The 22,793-nt window shown below is 43.4% G+C and overlaps 2 protein-coding genes across 4 annotated transcripts in view; one reads left to right on the forward strand and one right to left on the reverse strand.

Moving 5' to 3' along the window:
- Window positions 1-6,022, forward strand: part of TMEM255B (transmembrane protein 255B) — a 76,099-nt gene extending 70,077 nt beyond the window's left edge. Inside the window, exon 7 of one of the 3 annotated variants that reach the window (XM_037375721.1) lies at window positions 4,356-6,022. In XM_037375721.1, the coding sequence (XP_037231618.1) occupies window positions 4,356-4,523 (168 nt within the window). In that variant the 3' untranslated portion in view covers window positions 4,524-6,022. The remainder of the gene's footprint in view (window positions 1-4,355) is intronic. The other 2 variants (XM_037375720.1, XM_037375719.1) reach the window with 2 other exon arrangements.
- A 2,035-nt stretch (window positions 6,023-8,057) lies between these two features.
- GAS6 (growth arrest specific 6) overlaps window positions 8,058-22,793 on the reverse strand; it is a 41,431-nt gene continuing 26,695 nt past the window's right edge. The window contains exons 9-15 of the mRNA XM_037378136.1: window positions 22,595-22,713; window positions 22,015-22,204; window positions 16,390-16,554; window positions 14,683-14,851; window positions 12,794-12,966; window positions 12,031-12,259; window positions 8,058-8,645 (exon numbers count right to left, since the gene is read on the reverse strand). Of these exons, the coding sequence (XP_037234033.1) occupies window positions 8,494-8,645; window positions 12,031-12,259; window positions 12,794-12,966; window positions 14,683-14,851; window positions 16,390-16,554; window positions 22,015-22,204; window positions 22,595-22,713 (1,197 nt within the window). The 3' untranslated portion in view covers window positions 8,058-8,493. The remainder of the gene's footprint in view (window positions 8,646-12,030; window positions 12,260-12,793; window positions 12,967-14,682; window positions 14,852-16,389; window positions 16,555-22,014; window positions 22,205-22,594; window positions 22,714-22,793) is intronic.

Raw genomic sequence — 22,793 nt, forward strand, 5'->3', positions numbered from 1 at the left:
AGGTACAGAGCTGCTATAGGAGTTGGCAGAGGCTGGTGCCTGGAGGTAGGAGAGAAAGCTTCCAGAGATGCAGCTTTCTCCCCTTGTGGGAAGGGATACAATATGAGCTGAGTCAACACTGCTATGCCACCTTCAGAAGGATGAGGTGCAAGTCATGCCCCAAGCCTGTGCTGTGTCCAGCCAGAGCTAGCATGGAAAATGCAGGGAGTGGTGCTGAGGATGGTGTTTGCTTCCACCCCCCACCCCCCGGCCCACGACGTGAAGAACATGAGGTGAGCTGGGAAATAACTGGGTGTACTGAGACCCTGAAGCAATCACAGGAGTTTTTAGATCTTTTAAAGCACAGTAAAACTGTTTTGTTCCATCTAATGGCTTGTTATACGTTGGCTGTGTAGTGTTAGACCAGTGGGTACCACAAGTTTTGCAGTGCTTCTTAATTGAAAACGCTGCACGTTCAGCATGAACGTGCTGTGGACCAGCTCCCCACAGCCTCCTGAGCTACACCTGTTCAGGGCCCATAAGCTGCCAGGCACAAGTACTGGGACACAATGATCACCCACACCAGGGAATTGTTAGCATGCTCCTGGTATGGGGTTGGGCCAAACCACCTAACAGTCTTCCAGCAACGCTCGGGAAGGGGTCAGAAGATGGCAAGGGCAATGGACTGTTCCAAGTAGGCAGTGTGCATGCAGTCACACTCATTTGGCGTTAAGAGTTCAGCTGTGGGGATGTGATATGTGCTGTGCCAGTTGGCTTCACAGCCAGAGAACAGTCCTTGGCACATCATATTTATTAACATAAATGGGGCCAGGCACTTTGGGAGACCACAAGTTAAGAGAAAAACAAGAATGTCTCTTTTTGTTTGCTTTTAGCTGAAAAGCTGTGCTGTTCTGCAGAGTTCAGTTAGCATGTAGCCAAGAATAGAGAGAGAAGGGGATAAAAACAGATGAAAGAAAGCAATTAAGTTGAAAATATGCATGTAAGTAGTCATGGGGATCAATTGTAACTGCTCTGTCCTGTGCCCACTGAGAAACAGAAATACATCACATTTACCCCAAATTCTTAACTGCATTCCAAAATAATCACAGCTCTTTTTCTACTTTATCTAAGTGTGTTCATTTGTCTTCTCTCCCCTTCATAATGTCAGAGGCAGACACCACCAGCTGTTCCCAAGCCAGGAGAGGTTAGTGAGAAGCACTGGGCTCCAAAAGGGAGAGCACTTAATCCTTTCCCTGGGAAAAAAAAAAACAGAAAACAAGCCACCTTCCTCCTGTATGAGCTCATGAGGTTGTAGTTTGGAGAGAAGTAATTTCTGCATCAGTATATGAGTTAAAAAATCACAATAAACTTACTCAAAGCTAAAAATGGTGAATGTTAGAAGCAGGCCCAGTTAAGAACAGCCAGAAACTTAACTGTCATCCACTTCCATTAATTGAGAGCTGTGGGCTGAATCCATGGAGCTGGAGGTCTTCATGACCCATCTAGGTGCTCCAGGCAGTACCCCGCTGCTGTATTCAGGCTTTCACAAGCCCTGCTCAGCTGGTCCTAGTCCTTAAGCCAACTACAGGCCCTGGGGCTGGGATTCATCTGGCTAAACACAGGGGTTGTTGGCAGGTAGGGATCTAGTGCTGCCTGAAAATGAGGTCAGGTAGCCACCTGGCCCCTGCTGCCACTCTGGGAGGGTCCAGGTCCTGTAGTCCCTGCGTCCCATCTGTGTGGATGTCTGGGATATCCCACGGCATCCCAGAAGGGCTGGACACTTACATGTGGGCAGCTGAATTCAGGTCTAGCTGTCCATAGTGCAGAAGACCCTGCCTGAGCCTGGAGTCCACAGAGGGAGCCACACATGGATTATTTCAGTCTACAGATGTATGATGTGAGTGCTACAAAAGACCCTGAAGGCCTTTCCACTGACTAGGGGTGGGATTCCATTGCTACGTGGCACTATGCTGTGTGCTTAGGTATCTGTGTTCTTGAGCCTTCAACCGAGACACTAAAATCTGAAGCTGAACCCTGTATCCTAGGGCTGCAGTTCAAGGTATGGCATCTGAGGTGGGCTAATGTTTGCAAAATATCCACACAGTGCTGGCTGCTGTGGCTCAAGGGCTGCATGAGACTCACACATATTTCTGGAGCAGCTGGCAAGAGGGTGCCCTTGGGCACTTCAAAAAGTGTAATTTTTTGCTTCCACGTCAACCAAGATCCACCTAAGAGCCCCAGGATGCACCTCTCTTCTCAGCATTCCCTTTGGCTCACCAAAGCTTTGGCTAAACACTGTTCCTAAGGCCCTGCATTTCACTTTGCCCTACACCTGCCCCTGGCTGGGGTAGGGTCATGTGGTGGTTCAGTGCAACAAAAGGAGCAAAACCTTCTTCAGCTAAGAGCTAGGGGTGGAAAAAAAAGTGAATTGATGCCAGTTAATGAAGTAAAGCAGTTAGCAATCAATTACCAACTAATAACTTTAGTTTGAACCCTCAGCTCAAGTGAGGAAATCCACAGCCCTAGTTCCACCTCCTGGGAACATAACCCACCTTGGATTACTCTGGCATGCAGCACACCTAGCCTAAGTGCTGCCCCCACTTGCATGGACTAAAGCTCCCTTAAGCCCACAGGCTATGAACCTGAGTTCACCTGTGGCTCCCACCATCGAGCAGATTCATTCATAGCCCTCTGTGGAATCTGGTATCTCACTGAATAAGTGCTTGCTGGAGAGGAAAACAAAGTCTTTAAAAAACCCACAACCTGAGCTGGCAGTAAACGCTCCTCAGTTCCCTCATACTTCCTTGTCCGCCAGCAGAAATCAGCCAAAAGCATAAAAGAAAGGGTGATAACAAGAATGCATTTTGAGAAGGGTTTCTTTTGTTTACTGTGGCATGTGCTAACAAAATCATTCATCCCTTACTGGTACAGTTCAGTCACAACTAGTCTTGGTAGCAGGCCTGCCAACTGGTCAGGTAAATGATTAGCTGTGCAGGGGCTGGTGGTGATGACAGCAGTGAAGGCTGTGCCAGTCATTCCTGCCAGAGGAGAGCTCATTACAGAAGCAATTCCAGGCAGACAGATGGAAACAGTGGCTGCAGTTTGAGGCGCGAGGGAAGCAACAACTCCAAAATAAATTACAAAAACAAACCACCCAAAACCACAACAACTGCAACAGTTTGGAGCTGATGTAGCTAGCAGGTCTGTCAGCGTACCTGCACTGCCTCCTGGAGAGCTGAAGGGCACAACCGACCTCCCTGTCAGGACATCCCCGTTCTCACTCACCAAGTCACCCTGTGGTACAAACGCAGGCCAACATTCTCCTCACCATGGGGCTTTGGCCCAGGGCAGCAGCCCCCGCTCACCTGGAGCCCCCCAGAGAAGCCAGGCACCATGGCATGGGGTCTGCCAGCCCTGGGCAGCTCTGAGGTGCCATTCGTTGTCCAAGTGCCAGCCCTGGCACTGGCTTTCTAGATGGCGACTATTAATTTTTTTAGCAGCAGGGAGCAGCGTTTACTTGCCCAGATTTTTCATTTCCCTTGGAAAACATCCATGATTACTATTTTTCGGTTTGTTTTGATTTTTAAATTCCAGGCACTTTAAGCCTGAACCTGAGGGGAGCTGCGCACAACTCTTCTGATGAAGCCCATGGATTGGCATGTGCTGGCATACGAGGGGAGGAGTGAAATCCTGACCCCTCTGAAATCAATGGCAAAACTTGGTTTAAAGCAGTAGTAGGATTTTATCCAGAACATCAGTCCCTACATGCATTCTTTCGTTTTAACAAACTCTGCTTGTTCCTGAACATGAGCTGCTTCATAAGCTCTGTTTTTCATGACCCTTTCAGCTGAACCTCATTATAGCTGAGACAGCCAAAGTGAAAAGATCCACAAGGGATACACATGCCTACCTGTAAAATTTTCTCTTAAGAGTCATCTGCATTTGGCACAGGAATAAGACCTTGCACTCACGCAAGCATTATAACTGAGGTTAATTACATCTGAGATAATTCACATCTCACAGTGATGCTTGGAAAAAAGCAGCTACACGTAACCTAATTGGCCAGTCAGGTGCAGTGCCTCACCCAGGAAGCCAGAGCATCTTTTCCTGCAGAAATTCCTGTTCTGCTCTATTGCCTAGCTGTATGCGCAATGTCTGTTAAAAATGGCTTGGGTTACAGGTGGAATCTGTCTTGTTTCACTAGACACCGTCATTGCTATACTTAAGGACGTGCTTTAAAACTGAGTGTTGTGCTGCAATGCATAAGAAATTTAATCATGGGGCTTATTGTATAACACTTACATGGCAAACAATGGAGAGCTGCAAATGGGGTTGTAATCCTTTACTGAAGGTTATTTTTCTTTGTCTATATACAGCCTGCCAGCAATTTTCCAGGAACATCATCTACTGACATTTCTTTATCAGAAGAAACTCAGCCTCCATCCCAGTCCAGCTCCAGCTATGGGCTTGCTCCCAATGCTCCAGCTCTCTATACACCGACTTACTTCTTGCCTGGAGAAAAGCCTCCACCATATGCACCATAGAACAAAGTATTTATTTTAGGTAGCTGGTAGGATTTTATTTTAATAACCTCTAAAAACTGTGCTGTGCAGGCACTAGAATTCCTAAGAAACCCACTGTGGATGGTGTTATGGCCACTCTGCTTTTACCCGCATCTCACTGTGAGCAGAGCAGAACCCTGGCACTGTAAGGGCAGACATGTCACCAGTGGCATGACCAGTCACCACTCAGTTTGCCTGCAGTCAAATGCAGTGTTGCTTTCCAGCTACAATAAGCGTGAGATGTTTCCTTCTCAGTACACTGCAGAATAAATTCTCTTCAAGAGGAAAAAATGAAGAAAACACTCAACACTCTGGATACGTGTTCTGCTTGCATAAACCAATGTAGCGGGGTTTTAGCCTGTGTTGTCTGAGTGGGTAGTCAGGAGCTCTCCAGGTCAGTCATTTTTGGTAGAAAAAAAGACCAGGTGTTTGTTTGTTTGTAGTATTTAATTTAATAACCCTTTTTGGTGATAGTGTTGTACCAATAAAAAAAGTGTGGCAATTATTTTACAATAAAATTGTCTGTGTATATTTATACTGTACCAAAGACTGTGTACATTTGTAAGGACAGGAAAACAAAAGAACAGAGGAAAAAGTACCTTACTGAATAGTTCCCTCTTTCAGGTTTCAAACAGAAAGGTTAATTTTATTGGGACTATTTTGTCTGAACTTTGTGCCAGTCTAGTCTGCGTAGTAAAATGTCATGTCAGTGGGCTAAAGATGCAATTTCCAGACACCTATCTTAAGCTGCACTTAAGCATTCAAATTAATTCCTTTCTAGTCAAAAAGAGGACCACGACCAAAACCAATGTTAAACCCCAGTGATTTATTTTTAAAGTGATCAAGACCCGATCCAGGCATTTTGCAATGACTGAAACAGAATGGTGAAGGGTCAGAATTCCTTCATACTTTTATTTTATTTTCTCCTATTGTATAAAGACAAAATTATGTTGACAAGGCTAAGCAGCAATACCTGTAGCAGTGCCACTGGCAAGAACAAAGTCTTGTCCCTGTTGTGTGCACCCATTTAATTTGATGCACTGCATCAAATTAACTGGGATCCCCCTTAGCAAAGGGCTGCCGTATTTCGGGGCAGGAGTGGCTACACCAGCATGAATAGCCATCAGCCTGCTGCGTCCCTTCACAGAATTTTGCTCCTGCAGGAAGGGTGGTGATGCTCCTTGCTCTTACAGTCCAGACAGCAATGAAGCTACAGAAATTTCCTGAAAGGCCAAAGAGCAAGGCAGGGAAAGGAAGGTATTTCTCATTAATTTTTTGAGCAGCTGCTTCATATTATGATAATATTAAAAAAACCTATATAAACAAAACCAGCTTACTTGACAGTTTCCTTTAAAAGGAAGTGACACCATCAGACTAGCTGAAAATAAAACAAAGAATGATCATCCTTTTTCATAATACTTTCCACCTTTCAAGAAATTTCTGTTTATTCATGTGTTGTACCTCTATGTACAAAAAGGGGATTCAGTACTAATAGACATAAGATCAGAGGTTAATTTATATGGACCGTAAAAGCCGCATTTTGTTCAATTAAAAAGGTTTTTCTGAGATGCAAAGTCTGGGGCCAGTGATGTTAACATCAGTGACAAGGTACCTTACATGTATTGTTGACAAGGCGAGTTATATGCACCTGGTTGAGAAAAGCCAGACTCCATCACATGTAACGGTGACTTGGGAAGGCAAACACCATCATGCCAAATGTCCCCCCCTTCCTTCTTCTTCCCTGAGCTTTATACGCTGAACATGACACCATGTGGTATGGGATACCCCTTGGGTCAGCTGGGGCCAGCTGTCCCGGCTGTGTCCCCTCCCAGCTCCTTGTGCCCCCCCAGCCTCTCGCTGGTGGGGTTAGTGAGGAGTTGGAAGGGCCTTGATGCTGTGTAAGCGCCACTCAGCGATAGTGAAAACATCCCTGTGTTAGCAACACTATTTCCAGCACAAATCCAAGACACAGCCCATGGTAGCTACTATGAAGAAAGTTAACTCTACACCAGCCAAAACCAGCACAGAGACGTATTTTGGTAAAGGACCAAAATAACCATTGAAAAACACACAGAAAACAACACTGCGGTGTGGGAGTGCTATTAACCAGAGTATCTTCAGGATTCCCGGCTCTCACAGGAGATACTGATGTTTCTTGGGTTCACCATCATATCACAAGTTGATCCAGAATAATCAACTCCAAGAGAGAGCACTCTCAGGAATGATGTTGTTTCCCTTGCTCAATAAAAGAAAGCAAATACATAGAGCTACCTCTGTGTTTTCCTATCGATGCACACTCCACCAATAGGTTATTACTGTCTAGTGAGCAACTGTCTGCTCAAACTTGCATCTGGTCATACCTGAGTGTAAAGAGTCTTCTGAGATGTCTAATGTCAGTCTGAACGAGTAGGTTGGTTGAAAGTGATAAAGCTCTGGTCTTTTCTTCCCTTCTCCATTACTGCTGACTGATTTGGTCACGATGCAGAGCTATGATGTCATGCCGTCTAATGGCTAATAGAGTACCTTCCTCTGCTCTGCTAAATAAAGCAGGGATCCTTACCAGGAAACATGTTTGGGATAGTCTTCCCCCTCTTCCATCCTTTCCTCTGGGACAGTTGTATCTCCACAGCTTGGTCACAGTTGTCACATATGTGGTTTATTAGGCTAATCTGTCATCTCCGTGTCTGATTAGGCAAAACATGATGTAGAATGACCAAGAACAATTCATAAAAGACCTTGTAGAATTAGACCTTTTCCACATTAACCGTCTGAAGCACGGGGTAACCTTAGCTACCCATTATTCGGATTTCCACCACAGCATATACCTGCCCTTCTCAGCTCATTAATCTGATGCAAGACAAGAACCAAATAAAGCAAGATTTAAGTGACTCCAAGGAGGCTAGGAAAGCCCACCCCAACTTCACGAGGAATGCTTAAAAGTTGAATGCATTTTATGGCTCTACAACCTCGCCAGAGTAAACCCACACACATATTCTCACCACACTGCAATTTGGCCTGGCTAACTCCCAGATTCTCAAGCCTCTCTGCTCCCACTGGGCTCACAGTGAATGAGCCAGCCTAAAAATTAAGCAGCAAAAACATGTCATTGCCAGATAATATTCCCCAATTCTTGACACCTCATCAGTTGCTTCAGTGGTTATTGACTTGAAAGCCATGTGGCTTTCAACTTATTGAGTCTTTTCTTCTAATTGTTTCCTGCTGACCCAACTTCGTTTTCCATTTTTGTTGACCAAGAGTTTTTCTAAAGGTCACAACTGAGTCTTCTATCTGTGGTACCATAAAGAGAAACTCTAGCAATAAGAATAGCAGCAACCATTTGCTCTGCAGCCCAGGAGATCTATAACACTGACATAAGCACATAAAACCCTCCACCTCCAAACAAAACCCCAAACCAAACAACCAACCCCCCACCCAAGCAGTGTCATCTCCACATCAGGTGTATCTGAGTCATTATCTCCAAATAACAGAATAAAGAATACTCTCAGTACAGGTAAATTAAAAACTTGTATGTAAATATTTTATTCTCTCATATTTTGCAAATCAGAAAGCAGTGTTTGGTAATAAAAAATAATACAGAATTATTATTTTTTCTTCCAGTCCACACTCATATATTACCAGGTTTTCCACATTACAGATAAAACTGTCTCTTACAGTCTAAAGATAACATTCACTTTTGGTATATTCTGCACTTTCGGCTTATTTACTATTAGTCTTCTGAACTATTTACAAATATATTACAACCTTTAAACTTCAAAGCAAAGGAATATTTCAATAATCAATCTGACATAAGGATCAGTAGCTCCTACATAACTTCAGTGTTTAAGAGAAACTATACACGCAGTGCGGTAGGTCTGAATAATTTATATCTTTAAAAAAAAAAAAAAAAGCATTGAAAGTTTCTGACTATAAAACTTTCGCATTGCAGTGGTACCTACTGACCCGCCTGGACTGGAGGACAGGAATGTGAGGTGATGTCACTGTGCTTGTGAAGAGCCTCATCTAAGTCCAGTGCCTTGTTGCTCAGCTTGACAGTCATGCAGCCATGGTAGGATGCGGTGACGGGAGTGGAAGTGACAGGAACGTCTGTGTGAAAGCGGAGATAAACATCTCTGATGGCTGGTTCTGAATAAATACCTGCCCTACCTATGATTAGATGACTATCACTTCAATGAATTCAAGCTCTCCTCTCTGCTTCAGGATTTCTACCTGCCCCCTGCCCCTCTTGCTGGAAGGCGACAGCACAATCCCAGACATGGGGAAAACGCCATCTGCTCTCATGCCCAAAAGCCCTTCTCCCAGGCTGAACTCTTCCTCAGCTTCTCTGTGTCTCTGCAAGGCCTCCAGTCCTGATGAAACTATACCCTGCACAGCAGCAAGGCTTCACTCCAGTTCCACAGTGTTCACACTCCTTTCCGTCTCAATGTTTTCCTGCCCTCCATCTCTGGATCCTCTACTTTGTTACGAGTGTAGTTGTTACACCCTCATCTAACGCTCTTTCTTGCTCTCTCACTCCAAAATATCTGCCAAAAGATTATACAAAGGACTTCATGACAGCAAAGCTCCTCCTATATGCAGCCTCTAACACTTGCCAGACTCACCTTTACCATAACTATGCTATGTATCAGCACAAGGAGGTTGCTGGCATTCATCAGAAAGGTGCTGGAATACATCAACTGAGTTAGTAAGACTAATGAAACTATTTTTTTCTATGGCAATCCGTTGGTGACATGCTTTTAATCAGTTTACCAGAGGCAGAAAACAAATAGCAAGGAAGAAGACACAAAGTACAATCCAACAGACTAGAGGAAGTTAGTAAATTTTATTACTAACTTCTGTAATGTCATCTCCACACTGATTTTAAAAACAACCCACACAGTAACATAGTAACATGACAATTATGTGAACTGTGTCCTCTACCCTTCAAACCAATCAAGCTGGTTGTGCAATGGCAAGCAATGAACATCTCAAAGCTTATTTAACTTCACAGTGATGCAGGTAGCTAAGTAACCCCCTTATCTTTACACTGAAGCAAGGACAACTTGAACAATAGGTTGTCCTGTTGACCTGAGATTATGTGCAATTTAAAGGGTTCTGCCTGCAGGGCCAAATTTGAAGCTGATGTGATCAAACACTTCTCAGACAGACTCTAGGACTGCATGAGAAAAGGAACATTTGTGTGGGATCTGTAAGCCATGAAGAGTTACTACAAATTTTTCAGCTTCCTGGCTGAAAAGTACCATTGCTTGCTAGCTGCTTAAACTAATAATGTTGGCTATTTCCTATTCCTCCCGGTTTACCAAATTCTATCTGTGAAGTCTGCTTAAAAGAAGGGGGCATCTGTGCTGTAGTACCTCACATGAATGTAAACTAAATTTTGACTCAGAAGAAGTTGAAGCGTGAACATGCATCTAAGGAAACATGCAGATTGCGTTTATGCGTGCCGCAGGGCTGACTGACAGACAGTGTCGACTTTCAGGTGGATTTGTAAAAGACACTACCTAAAATTTTTTTTTTTTTTTTTTTTTGTGTGTTGTAATTGCAAATCAGGCCAAATATTTAATTTTCTGTTCTGACTAGAAACGGATCTGTCTGAAACGTGCTCCTGTAAAAACTCTGAAGTCTTATCTAAAGGCTCCTTCACCTGGTGGTATACACATTGCCTGGAAAAACACCTATGCATCATATAAATTACATAATCAAGAATTTACCAGAACTGAAAGTACCACAGAAAAGGTAGTAAATGCCTGTATGTTCCCACATATCTCTTGAAACTCTAAATAATATTTCTTCCACACCTGCAATATTAACCATACTTAGGTTGGAACATATTTTGACCCAGAGTTCTTTATTTGTGGCAAATGGAATAAAGACATTAAGTGTGACCACTATGCTTTGTTCTTTCCACAGGGTATGGAAGCAGGGAACAACCAAAAACGACGTAATGTTTTCAAAATTTGAATGAGCCAAACTCTCTTCGAACTGACCATTTGGTATAGTTATTTAGCCCAGAGTGCTGAAATATTTATTCGTTTGGCAAATGACAAGGTTTCTTGATGCAAGTGCTGTTTCCTCTCAATAGCAAAAGCAGATCACAGGCTTTGTGATCACAGATACCCATTGCTAAGCAGAACAGATCTAAGGGGTAAAGTAGCTGAACCTACAGAAGTCAGCTGGGTCTAAACAGCCACAGCTATGATATCTCACACTTAGTTCTGGCTAATTAAAAACTGTGCTTCATCCAGCATGGTTAGTCTAAGCCAACCACAGAGCACTTGGGACAGTGACAGAATGGGATGGTTTTCTGAGCTGTGAAAGTCTCTGCTGTGCATTTGAAAGCTACCTGAAAGAAAGCAGGTGACCTCTGCGCAATGGCCAGCTCAGACAATTCAGTCTGACACTAGAAAATGCCACATTTGGGGATTCTGCCTTGCTCCTGTCAGTGTGTGAATGTCCCGGAGTGTGTGGCCTCTCCCTTGTCGCTGTGACTAGAAGCCATTAACATCATTGGCGTAAATACTCTGTAAACTCTTATTCATGGTGGGAACAGTGATGCCATGTGTCCTAGCACACGTGGCACCTCAGCCACGCTGTTCCAGCCTGACTGCTTCAGTGCCTACCAAGAGGCCAACATTGCTGCCTCTCCCTTGCTTGGGCAAGTAAGGGCAAGATTTTGTTTAACTGCTGACAACAAAATAGGATGTACTGCTGTGCACTGGAAACCTAAATGTTTCCTTAATTACATTCCTCAGCAGTAGGGACTGATAAACCAGTTCAGCCAGAACAAGAAACAAACTCCCAAACTTGGCCGAAATTCGTGATTCAGAGGAAAGTTTGATCTTCCAGGTCCCAAACAGAGGAGCAAACTGACCTTGCACAAGAATCCCTGTTGTTGCCAAAAAGCCAGCAAAACTATAAATGGTGGGACGCCCTTGGTTGTGCCCTGTGTACCCTCTTCTGGGAAGAAATCTCTTAATTGTCTAGTGCTGTGATCAGTTCACAGAGAACATCAGCCAGGGAGAATCACCACACTGAGCTTTCCCAAGGTTCAGTCAAAACAATGTGAGGCCCTGGTGGTCCCCCCAAGGAGTGCTCACACACATCCCTTAAATTAATGAAGCACTGCTGGAGCAGGTCTAGCTCCTATGCATTTTTGCAGGTTTAAGATACTGACCCTGCTTACACCTATCCTTCAGAAATCATTCCTATTGCTGACCAAGCAAAATCTCCTCTTTCTATTGTTGTTTCCAGCTGTCCTCAGAAGGACGCAATCATTCAAGAAAAAAAAATAACTGTCAAGCACCCCCTCACATCTGCTAAGACCACACACTTGCATTGCAGACAAAGCCTGTTCAAGCAGAAACACAGAAGGAGGCTCCCATCTTGCATGAATGGAGACAGTTTTCCTGACCACCTGCTCAGCAAGGTGAGTTGGGAGTCTGCAGTCCATGCTACAAAACTGGATGCTCACCTGGCAACCCTCCCACGTATGTCTTCACTGTTGACTGCAAAGAGCTCTCCAAGATGGACAGACTGTCTTCTAACTCAGAGATGCTTAGTTCACTCTCTCCCACTATCCCATCTACTCTCAGGGATAAGTGATCTTTCTTGAGGAGGATGTCCACAGAGTGTTCCTTCTTATCGCAGAAATTTATTGCCAATCTGGACACAACTGTGTTCTCCAAGGCCACGATGATAAACTGGACAGCAAGAGAAAAGAAAAAAAGAGGCAGTGAGCAGAAATACACCCAGCCATGCTTATCCGAGACCAGGAAGACCCCACTGTGGTCTTGTTTACAAAGCTTTTGCAAAGCCACTAGAGAATTAGCCTTATTGCTATTGCTAGCTGTGTTCTGAGGTCATTCGCACAGATGAAAAACCAATGAACCAGTGGGACTAATCGTTAGTCGTAACCACTGTCTTCTCAGCGGGTCTTACAGAGGTTGTTGTATTGCACTGGAACCAAACAGACTAGAGCTGCTGTACTGTAAATGAAAGGTTGGCTCATGGGTTTTAGTGAAATCATTCCTGATTTACACTAATATAATGCCAGAATCTAGCCTTTTATTATGAATACTATTAAATCAGTAGCTTCAGCACTTCATCATAACTACCGCGTTCTGAACTGGTGGGAGTAAATAAGCAGGCAGGCAGAAAACCTGACAACTGTTTTTTGAAAACAGTTCCCAGGAAATAGCAAGGAACCTTCTCTAGAAAAATGCTTAAGTCTGTACCTGTTGTTTCAGTTTCTTTGTGGAGTGATAGTCAATCAGAGACAGTGATAAAGGGACAGATGCTTCTTCTGTAACTAGAGCGAAAAGCACACCAGTATCTGTTGCTGGTTGAATTGCAGCATTTACTTCTATTTCCCAACTTGTCTTGGTTTCATTTCCAGAAGAAGGTTGCACTGCAAAAAAAGAAATGTGTAGCATGACATAGGACTAACAGATCAAATCGGGAGGCTGTGCAATTTCTGTCTGGAGAAGAGGATAGATGGATGAGCATATGGAGGGACTGCCACATTTCTTTTCCTAAAAAAAACCCTAAAAATTCCAAAGCACCTGAACATAAAATCAGAGAAGAAAAAGGCACGAGTTTCCTCTTGTTACCTTCTGCATTCTGCTGTCTTTCAGAATATCAAAGAACAAAGTTAAGCTTTTTTATCACAGAGATTCAAACTCCCATGGCTGTCAATCCAACACATTCAAAGAATTACTGCAAGCTTAGGCACCCTATTTTTGAATCATTCTTGACTGTCTGAAGATCATTGAGGAATCTAAGTCCATATCTGACATATAGGAAACATTTCTATGAAAGCCTATGTTAAACTGAAAAAGGATATAAGCATGCTACACTGATAACCTACCTAATCACTTCCTTATCACCACCCTCTCAGAAGCATGGGAGGTTTTACCTCACCTGCTGAACTCTAAACTAAACTCTCTAGCATCTTTCTTACTGCCCCAGTGCCCTTGTAATTTAACAGGTGATGCTGGTTACAAAGAAAGATTTCAATCCTGCTTCTGCAACCTCCCTTGATAGCAGTATTACCTTTGCTGGTTCACCACATCTTAAAATACAGTCAGTTCTTTATAAAGCTTACCATTACAAAGCTGCTGCCCGCCTGGCCCCTCCCCCCCCCCCAAAAAAAACCAAAACAAAACAACCCACAACCAACAACACCCCAAACCCAAACACCAAACACACCCAAAACACCCAAAAAAACCCCCCAAACCAAGCAGTTATTGTTTGCAGGAAAAAAAAAAATGCAGGTTCCATGGCCTCATCTCTGCTGAGTGCTGCCACCTGCACTTCCAATGCTGCCTTGTCTTTCCATTACAGCTTTGGAATCCGTGTGGTGAATGAGACAACATACACCTGATACTCCCTAATTTACAATGACAGAGTATAAAAATCCACATAATGGTGCACAGAGAGCTTTTGCAGAGGACTTACACACCAAACCAAAATAGACGGTTGGCACTTGTATGGGTTTAAAAATACTGTCAGTTGATTGGACATGTAAACAAACAGAATAATCTAGAACAAAGAAAAAGTGCCTTTTTGAGCGCTAAATTAGTATAGCCAAATTTGGTTTGAAACTTGTTATTACTGTATCTAGGCCAAGTTCACTCAGCATGTATTAGGGATATGCTTAGTCTGTTTGTCCCAAGTGTAACTAATACCACCCAATGATTAGAAGTGAATCCAATCTTGGACATTTAGTTACAGACAACATTGATTTCTGTGCATCAACAACTCCAGACACAGCACTGTCTTGCAGCTCTCCCTATTTAGCAGAAAGCAGCGGATAGGGCTGGAACCACCTACACTGCTGTCAGAGATGTGAAGCCCCTAATGCTGAGGATGAGCTGGAACCAGCCTGGATGTGAAATGCATATCACATATGAGCATATTCGTACTGGCTCTAACCATCACACACAGGCCTGCCTTTGCTATGAACCACAGGTTTAGCTATTCCCTCTCCATCCACAGCTGCCAGTCTTTTCTGCATCAATCAACACTGAGTATGGCACACCTGTAAGATTTAAACTGTTCATTAACCAAGCATGGTTACTGGCAGGACAAGAGGTCAGAAATAAAAAAAAATAAAAGTACTTACCATAAGTAAGATTAAACACAGCAAAACCCCGGCCAGGATAGAAAGACCCTCGTCCCGCTACAGCAAAGCACTGCATCTTTTCATTCATCTTTATGGTCTCTTGGATGGTGGTGTCCTCTCCATTCAGCCAGTTCCATGCCCGCATGCAGCCATCCAGCCGAGCGTTCAGCTAGGAAGATAAAACAGCATCTCACGCCTCAAACTAGTGTTCAGTGAAGAATAACTGATTTTGTGTGCAGAGGAACACTGAGTTATATTGTGATACCAAACAGGAGCAAACATTTTTTACGTGTTATGCGCATGCAAACCAATTGGCGGCAGCCCCAGTCCTGCAATCCCAATCAAGTAAGTGGTCAGTACTCCCCTGGAAGCTCTCCTGAGCTCAGCTTGTCTCCACAGGGCAGGAGGGCATTAGCTAATGCAGGTGCTGATTTGGTTGTATTGATTCTGCTAGCTCCTTTACAGGCTGCACATCATTAGTGCAATTTACCTCTAAAGCTCTGTAGCCAAAGTGATGTAACTCCTGTAATTCTGCACTGCAAATGCTGGAGGGTAACTTGAAGTTGAAAAACCAGTCCTTTGTGTCACTGCAAACAGCCTTCATGACACACAAGATGCTGGACCTGATCATGGTGTAAGTTGTTGGGTTCTGGCTAAAGGCAGCAGTGCCTGAGCCACAGGACGGGCACACTACTCTGTACACACCTTGTTCCTTCCAGCCTCTAGTTATGTTATCCTGTACCAAATGTCAGCATTAAAATGTGAGGCAGCATGGAAAGAGAAGGCTCCTTGCAAAGTGTCTAGATCAGCACCATTACCCCCAGTTCACTGAAGCAGAGAGAGAATTAAGTATCTGAGCCAGGATAAAAACCTCAGGAGCTTTTGGCTCTCAATCCTATATTCAGACCACACCCCGAGCTTAATGTTTCAGACAAGCAGTGGCCCTGAATGACTTCTTGTGAGGAACAGGAGCCTTCCTCAGCTGCTGCGCTCCCAGTCACAGAGCCGCAAGCTTGTCACCTCATTTAGAAATAAAGAGATGCCAATTTGGGTTTCAAGGTGCCAACTCTGTGTGTGGTGGACATTCAAAACGGCCTGAGCAGCAGCTATTTCAGAAACACAGCAACCACCCAATCATCTCATGCAAAGAGTGCCTCAGCTTTTACTCATATGCCCTATCTACTTGTATTAGGAGGAAACAGAAAAATAAGCTTCTGTTTTTACTTGTGTCTTACTAAACTGAAACAGCAAACCCAAGCAGCAAAACTGTGATACAATATACGTGTAGCACAAACTTTGGTCACAACACAAAATGTGCCCCCAATGGTTCCCAACCTCATGGGCCCAGTGGTACCTCACACAGCAGGGTGTCCACTGACTCCCCAGAGCCACACATGGTCTCCAAGCCAGCATGACCACCATTAATTTTGTCATGGGCTCCAGTTTTGCTGTGTCCTAATTCTGCAGGCTAAGGATGGGTTACATCTCACCCAAACTTAACAATCAAAAAATCAGGAGTCTCACCTTTGCTGCTGGCTTAGGCTCCCTCTATAGTTAATAAAGAGAAAGCCATATCTAGAAGGTGATTATTTCACCTGTTTCAGGGCAGGCTGAACTGCTCTCAGGAAGGAGTTACACTACCCCAAGAGAACATGAAATCAAGCCTTTCAGGCATGCAAAGTAACATGAGCGATCCATAGTGCTTACCGGTAGAATAAGGTCCTTTGTTTTGAAAGGAATGCCTCCTACTGTCAAATTCAGCTGATACAGTCCTTTGTCTAGAGTAAACAGATCCCCTGAGACAGCTATTTTCATAACTGCATCCCTGTTGACCTTTATAACCAAACTTCTTTCGAGTTCTTCAACAGAGATCTGAAAAAGTAAAATTGCAAATAGAATAATTCAGTATAAAAAGAACTTACCTGAAGCCTCAACTAAAGGACAGACACCACCAGTGAAATCCCCAAGACAGAGAAATATTTTTTGTCCTCAAGCCTCTTTGTCTAATTTTTAAGTTACATTCCACCTTGATATTTAAATCTTTACTCTAGAAAGCAACCCGTTAGGTTACCCTAACAGTGAAGACAGCCCAGGTACTTCAAAATAGCTACACAAAAATACAAGTGGATTAACTACATGACACTTGCAGGTTGCTCTACGCAAAATATAAATGCAATATTATTACTAATGAGAAACTTCCTATTACAACTGCATGTTAAAGGAAAAGCTGGAAACAGATGTCTTTTGTTGGACCAGTGAAAGATAATGCAGGAGCTTTCCAGCCACAGTCCTTGAATACTAACCCCTGGAAAAAGAACAATAGATGTGATTTTTGAGAGTGTAATAAAAAAATGTGTAATTGTTTTGGGTTTTTTTCCTCTCAAAAGGTCTGCACGTTTTACCTCCATGTCTATGAAGAGATACTTCCTAGTAGCCCTTAGCATCTTAGGAAGATTCTATTGCCACTGAAATTTCAAAAAACCCTATCATTTTAATTGTGACCAGGCTGCACAGAGAAGCACTATAAAGCAGCTAGCTCTGCAGAGGGAGAGGAGAAGGCAAAGCACAAAGCTGACACGCAGAAGGCTGCTGAACAGCAATAAGGATTCTGCTGCCTTGGGACCTGGGTCCTGCTACCAGCGGGGCATTCTGTGGCAGTAGCAGAACACAACCCCTTTCTTCCCCTATAGAGGAAAGGAGCGTACCTCCACTATTTCATAATATTCAGCATAGCACTCTTTCCCACTCTATGACAGATACCCCACCTACCCACTTTTCATCCATAAAGCTTCCCTGGAACACCCAGATGTGTCTTCATCAGTGAGCTGCTATACGTATAGAAGCAAAAATCTATTTCAGTGGCTGTTTAGACTTATGCTTCCTTCTCCCTGCTAACAGCCCAGGTCATGAGCATCTTTCCCTTGGCATTTCAAGAATAGCTGTCCTAAAATTGTTTCCATCAGCTATGCTGAGATCTCGCTCAGTGCTGTAGCATAAAGGATGATAGGGTTGAGCATGTTTATACCTGGACACTCCCTTTGGATTGCAGTCTTCAAAAGTGAAGATTAAGTGGATTTGATAGTAGAAAAGATTATTCACCGACTATCAAATTTTTTTCTTCTCCTGCGGATACCAGTACCGCCTGGTTTATATTGCTAAAACACTATTTACACCTAGTGTGTTGCTCTGTGCTGTATCCTATGGGACATGAATTTATTTGTCTTAACTTGGCTTGACCTGCTTGTTTAAAGTGGCATCTACACCTCCTGACTGCATTCCATGGAGACACACAAGCCAGTTTCAAACAGGCTTTTTTGGGCATCGGCAGGCTGTGAAGTCCACTCAGTGGGTGGGAGCATAAGCCCACAGGTCCTGGTAGCCACAGCCCAACTGCCTTAGCTACACTGGCTATCTAGCTAAAAACTCACTCTCGGACACCTCTGCTTGGTGTCACGTTCACCACTGCCCTAAGGCACTGGGGTGTGGAGTGCCAGAGGGAACTGGCACAGGCCATCTCCCTGCTCCTAGCACAGATCATGGGCAGCGATGGAGCAAACAGGAATGGGGAAAAGCCAGCTGCAGCAATGTCTATACTGTGCTTCTCCTGTGAAGAAATCCTGCAATTTGCAGGGCCACCCAAATTCAAGGCCTTCTAAAATTTTATTAGATTGTATAGAAAGTAAAAACATAGAAATGTAAAAGAAAATAGTCTGAGTTCTTAGCTGCTTCTGATCATTAATATCAACAAACGCAAAGCAGTGGAAACTTCCATAGGAGACGGGGTTAATCCCTGTGGAAACTCAACAAATTCCAGTTTAGGAAATTATATTCTCCCTGCTTCACATTGCCCTCTGGCACTTTCAGCTTGGGTTCCTCATATTCAAAACTTAACTGCTGGTGCACGACCTACAAACCACAAGGGGAAACATTTTGGTGGCCAGCAGGCTGCTCTAATTCCCTCCTTTTGTTGCAAGGAGAAGCTAGCTGCTGACTGCCACAGCATGCCTAGGGACATTCACATGGGGAGTTCTCCTAGCGAAGGGCTCCCATATGGTTAGCCATAAGGGTAGTCAGCTTTGTGTTTTGGATTCACGCCCTGGATAACTCATAGCACACAGCTAGCCTGTCCCCTCTTTGCTGAAAAGCAAGTGGACAGCTCTGAAAAGGGATGGGTGTAGAAGCAGCCGCAGGGTTAAAGCCAAACATGAATCTGCTTGTGATTGCTTAACCTTCAGTTCTGACATTTAACGGTGCAGGTAGGTTATTATTTTTGCTAACCATACTGTCCTCAGAGTGGTACTAAACTAAACATCGAAAATAAGACAAAATGATGACTTTTTTTGGAAATGCAAAACAAACAGAAAGCAAGTGCATTCTCTGCTACCATCAGTTCATACATGCCACTTCATCCAGCTGTATTACACACAAATAACTACATTAGAAGTTCTTCCTGAGGATTGCTTGTTTGTGTTTTCAATGCTGGGAATGATCTTTTAAAAACAGATTAAGAGGGATCAAGATCAGAGAAAACAACCAGGTAGAAATATTGAAAATGCCTTCATATTTCCATAAAAGTATGCAACTTTTGCTCAAGAGACCAAAAGATATACACTACTGGTGCTCTTTCTCATGTTTTTGTTTTAAATAGCCATTGTTTTTTCCTCTGCTGAAAGTTAAATAGTAAAATTACTATTTTCTCACAACCCCTATAAAGCTCTCCCATGTATCCAAACTCCACTGGTCTAGGTTTAACCAAAACTAAGGGCTTGATCCTGTGTATATTGAAGTTCAGACTCAGACTAAAGCTCCCAAACTGCATTTGAGTCTGGACTGTGACCTCTAAAGGTTGTTGGGGTTCTGTTTCACAGAAGGTGAAGCTGGAAAGTACACACAAGCCCATACTTGAAATGTGGCTACATGTCTTATAAAAAGAGACAGATAAAAATGAATAACCCCTCCTCAATGGGATTTTCTAATTAAAAACCATGCTGGACAGAGGAAAAAGGAGAAATGAAAGAGGGGATAAAATGGAGGAACCGATTTAAGAGTTGTATTGCTCAGCCATACAGATTAAATGCTATTTAGAGACAGGGGTGACACTGGATGTTAAGCAGAAGAGAACGAAGTACCAATAGGGTGGAGGCAAGGGATAAGAAAACAGAGCAGAGAAAGGAGAAATCAACAGCACTCCAGCAATGCAAGCAGCATTCCAAGACTTAGAGGCGAGTCAACCATAAATTCAAGAGACTAAAGGCTCCTTCTTCCTGCAGCCACTCATCTGCGGGTAAATCCTTCTGCCGTTGGCCAGTATCACACACAGCATTAACAGTTTCACTTTGGGAGATTGTCAACAAAGCTATGGCCATTGATTTGCTCCAGGCAAGCACTCCTCTGCCAACACCGCGTGGTGCTCTCTCCCACCTGATCCCATACTCTATCTTTGGCAGCTGCCAGGCCCTGCTCAGCCCATGTGCAAGGCAGCACTGGTGGCTGCAGGGCCACCTCTGCTCCTCCTTTGGCATGGGTCCTGTCCACCTGCACTGCACCCACAGCTTGGTCTGCACTGTCCCAAAAAGTCTTGGGGAAAGGTTTCCAGAGGATTTATACACTCTCAAAAAATGTGCAAAGAGTGCACTGCTGCAGCAAGTCAGCCAAGCAATTTCATGTTTATGATGGTACCTGGGGGTAAGAGCCCTGACACTGATGGCTGGCCAGAGACCAGTACTTCTTGCCTAGAAATGATACTTACTTTTATCACACTGCCTTCTCTCCCTGCAGAAAGCAAGCACAGCCTTTGTTTACCCCATAACTCCCACGTGTTTGAGCATTTTTGTATTACTTGAACAAAGAAAATACATTTTAGCTGTCTCCCCCAAAACTAACATGGGAAAGTTTGTAATTACTTCATAATGAAGTTTGCACTTAGCAAGTATGTTATGCTCCCATGTTAAACAGTTTAGCATGGTAATGGCTGTTTTTTGTGATTCCCAAGCCACCCCAGTGGCATCAGCTCTGCTTTACATCTTCTGTCACCATCTTCTCTGCGCAGGCAACTACAATTGCCATATTTCAAATTAGCAGAACAAATCTTACAACACATTTAGTAAGAACTGGCTTGAGGCTACTCCTACCTGTAAAGATACACAGCATGTCATACATTTTATCTACAGCTTTGCTAAACCTCTACAGCTCTCCATTTGGAATCTAAAATTGTTTCACTGACAGCAAAGCAACTGACTTAAACATCACCTCATCCACTGGAAACATTACCAAATGTCAGTAGTTGACACTGAATGCACTCAAGGGCTTCTTTATTTATTCAATAGCAACAATTTTTTTCCCACCTTGCTTTTTTCTTTAATGTATAGTTCTGATATTTTTTATACTCAAAACTTAAATCAGAAAATTATTCATAGATACTAGCATCTGTCTCATGTGCAAGTTAGCAGAGAACTTCTCACCCACTCTCCAAGAGACACGTCAACTTAAAAGTCGAAAGATGTAATTAAGTAATAAAAAATGAAAGGAGAGGAAAAGGCAGAAGTGAGAAGGCACATACAAACTGCTAATCTACTGTAGATCATACTACAAGATGCTTTTCATGATCCTGTCACAAATAGTAACAGCCATGATGCTTCCAGAGTCACCAGGAGATGTTCTGTGAGAGTGTCAAGAGCATGAATCCTTAGAAGCTCCAAGATGCAGTGCATCATCCGGGGAGATTGCTGGGATTATGTTAACGAAGAGGTTAGTAAGCACAGAGGTTCTAATAGACCCCAGTATCTTTACAAGGGAAATGGTCTATTGTATATAGCAAAAAGCCTGAAGACTTTTAAAAAAGGATACTGTAGCATAAGAGATTTGTCAAGGGCTCAGAAAATTTAAACCCTGTGACTAAACAAACAAACAAATGAATAAATAAAAGCAACAACACACACACCCCATACGCCAAATACCCTTAGAAACATCCTTAAAAGAGCAGCTACAGAGTTCCTTCCCCCTTGTGCCCTTTCAGCCCTCACCCAGGGGCCATCTTCTCGAACTGACGTGAAGTCAGCTTAGCACTGCTGCATCTCAAAGGCACTGTCTCTGCTCTGGTTGTGCAAATTAGCGATGCAGTCTAGTGTACAATGGATATAAAGTATAATGCAATTTGTTAGAATATTTTTCCTTCTCTCCTTCAAATGTATAATGTACTGGCATGCATTGATTGGATAGACGGATAGAAAAGCATCTTCTCAAGAATGCACAAAGTCTAGCTGCACGTGACAGAGCCCGTCAGGAACAAGCCAAGGAACTACCGGTAAGACGTCAGCCATCGTCTGGACTCACCGTTTGCCACATGCCGTGGTTGATAAGTGGTCCGCTGCTGGTCACGCGGCCTATTCCATTGTATTTCAGCTGCAGCTCTAGCCGTCCTTTGCGCAAAGCCAAGACTACCCATGTGCTGTCTTGATGGCCTCCAGCAAAGAAAAGGATACCTTCAGGATCAAAGGTTCTAAAGTCGAACTCAGCCACAAGTCTGACCGCACAGGTGCCAAGAAATAAATTAGTTATGCAGAGTTCAAAAACCACAGAGTACTTTCCATACAGATACCATCAATTCTAGCAGTTACAAAGCTCTGTTAAAACATACTAGCTTTTAATGCACTCCTGAAAGACTTAAGCTGTGAAGACGGGTTTTAAAATAGCACCTAGAATACATTACTGCACTTCAGCAACTATCCTAGGAGCCCTGCGGTCAAGGCTGCCTCTCTCAATTACTGGTTTGGATAACGTTTCACCTTACAGGACTCCATAATTCAAACAAATAATGATGATCATAGGACTAATTGTTATTGTAATGACTTAACTCCATTGCATGCATTAAAGCCAGACAGTGCATTCGACTCTCATTCTAAATTGTCCTCACCTTGTCAGCTGTTTCCTTTTGAAGCGCAGCCTAATAACAGGAGTGCCACTGAACATCCTCCCCAGGTACAAGGATTTAATACTTTTTCCAACAGCAAAAGGCACACATGGTATTATGTCCTATAATCAAAACACATTTTTGAGTGGTTATTCTCACACAGAAGAAAGAGAATCAGAGAGTATGCCTCCTTTTCTCATTC

The sequence above is a fragment of the Falco rusticolus genome, chromosome 2, assembly GCF_015220075.1.
Source record: "Falco rusticolus isolate bFalRus1 chromosome 2, bFalRus1.pri, whole genome shotgun sequence".
NCBI classification, from domain to species: domain Eukaryota; kingdom Metazoa; phylum Chordata; class Aves; order Falconiformes; family Falconidae; genus Falco; species Falco rusticolus.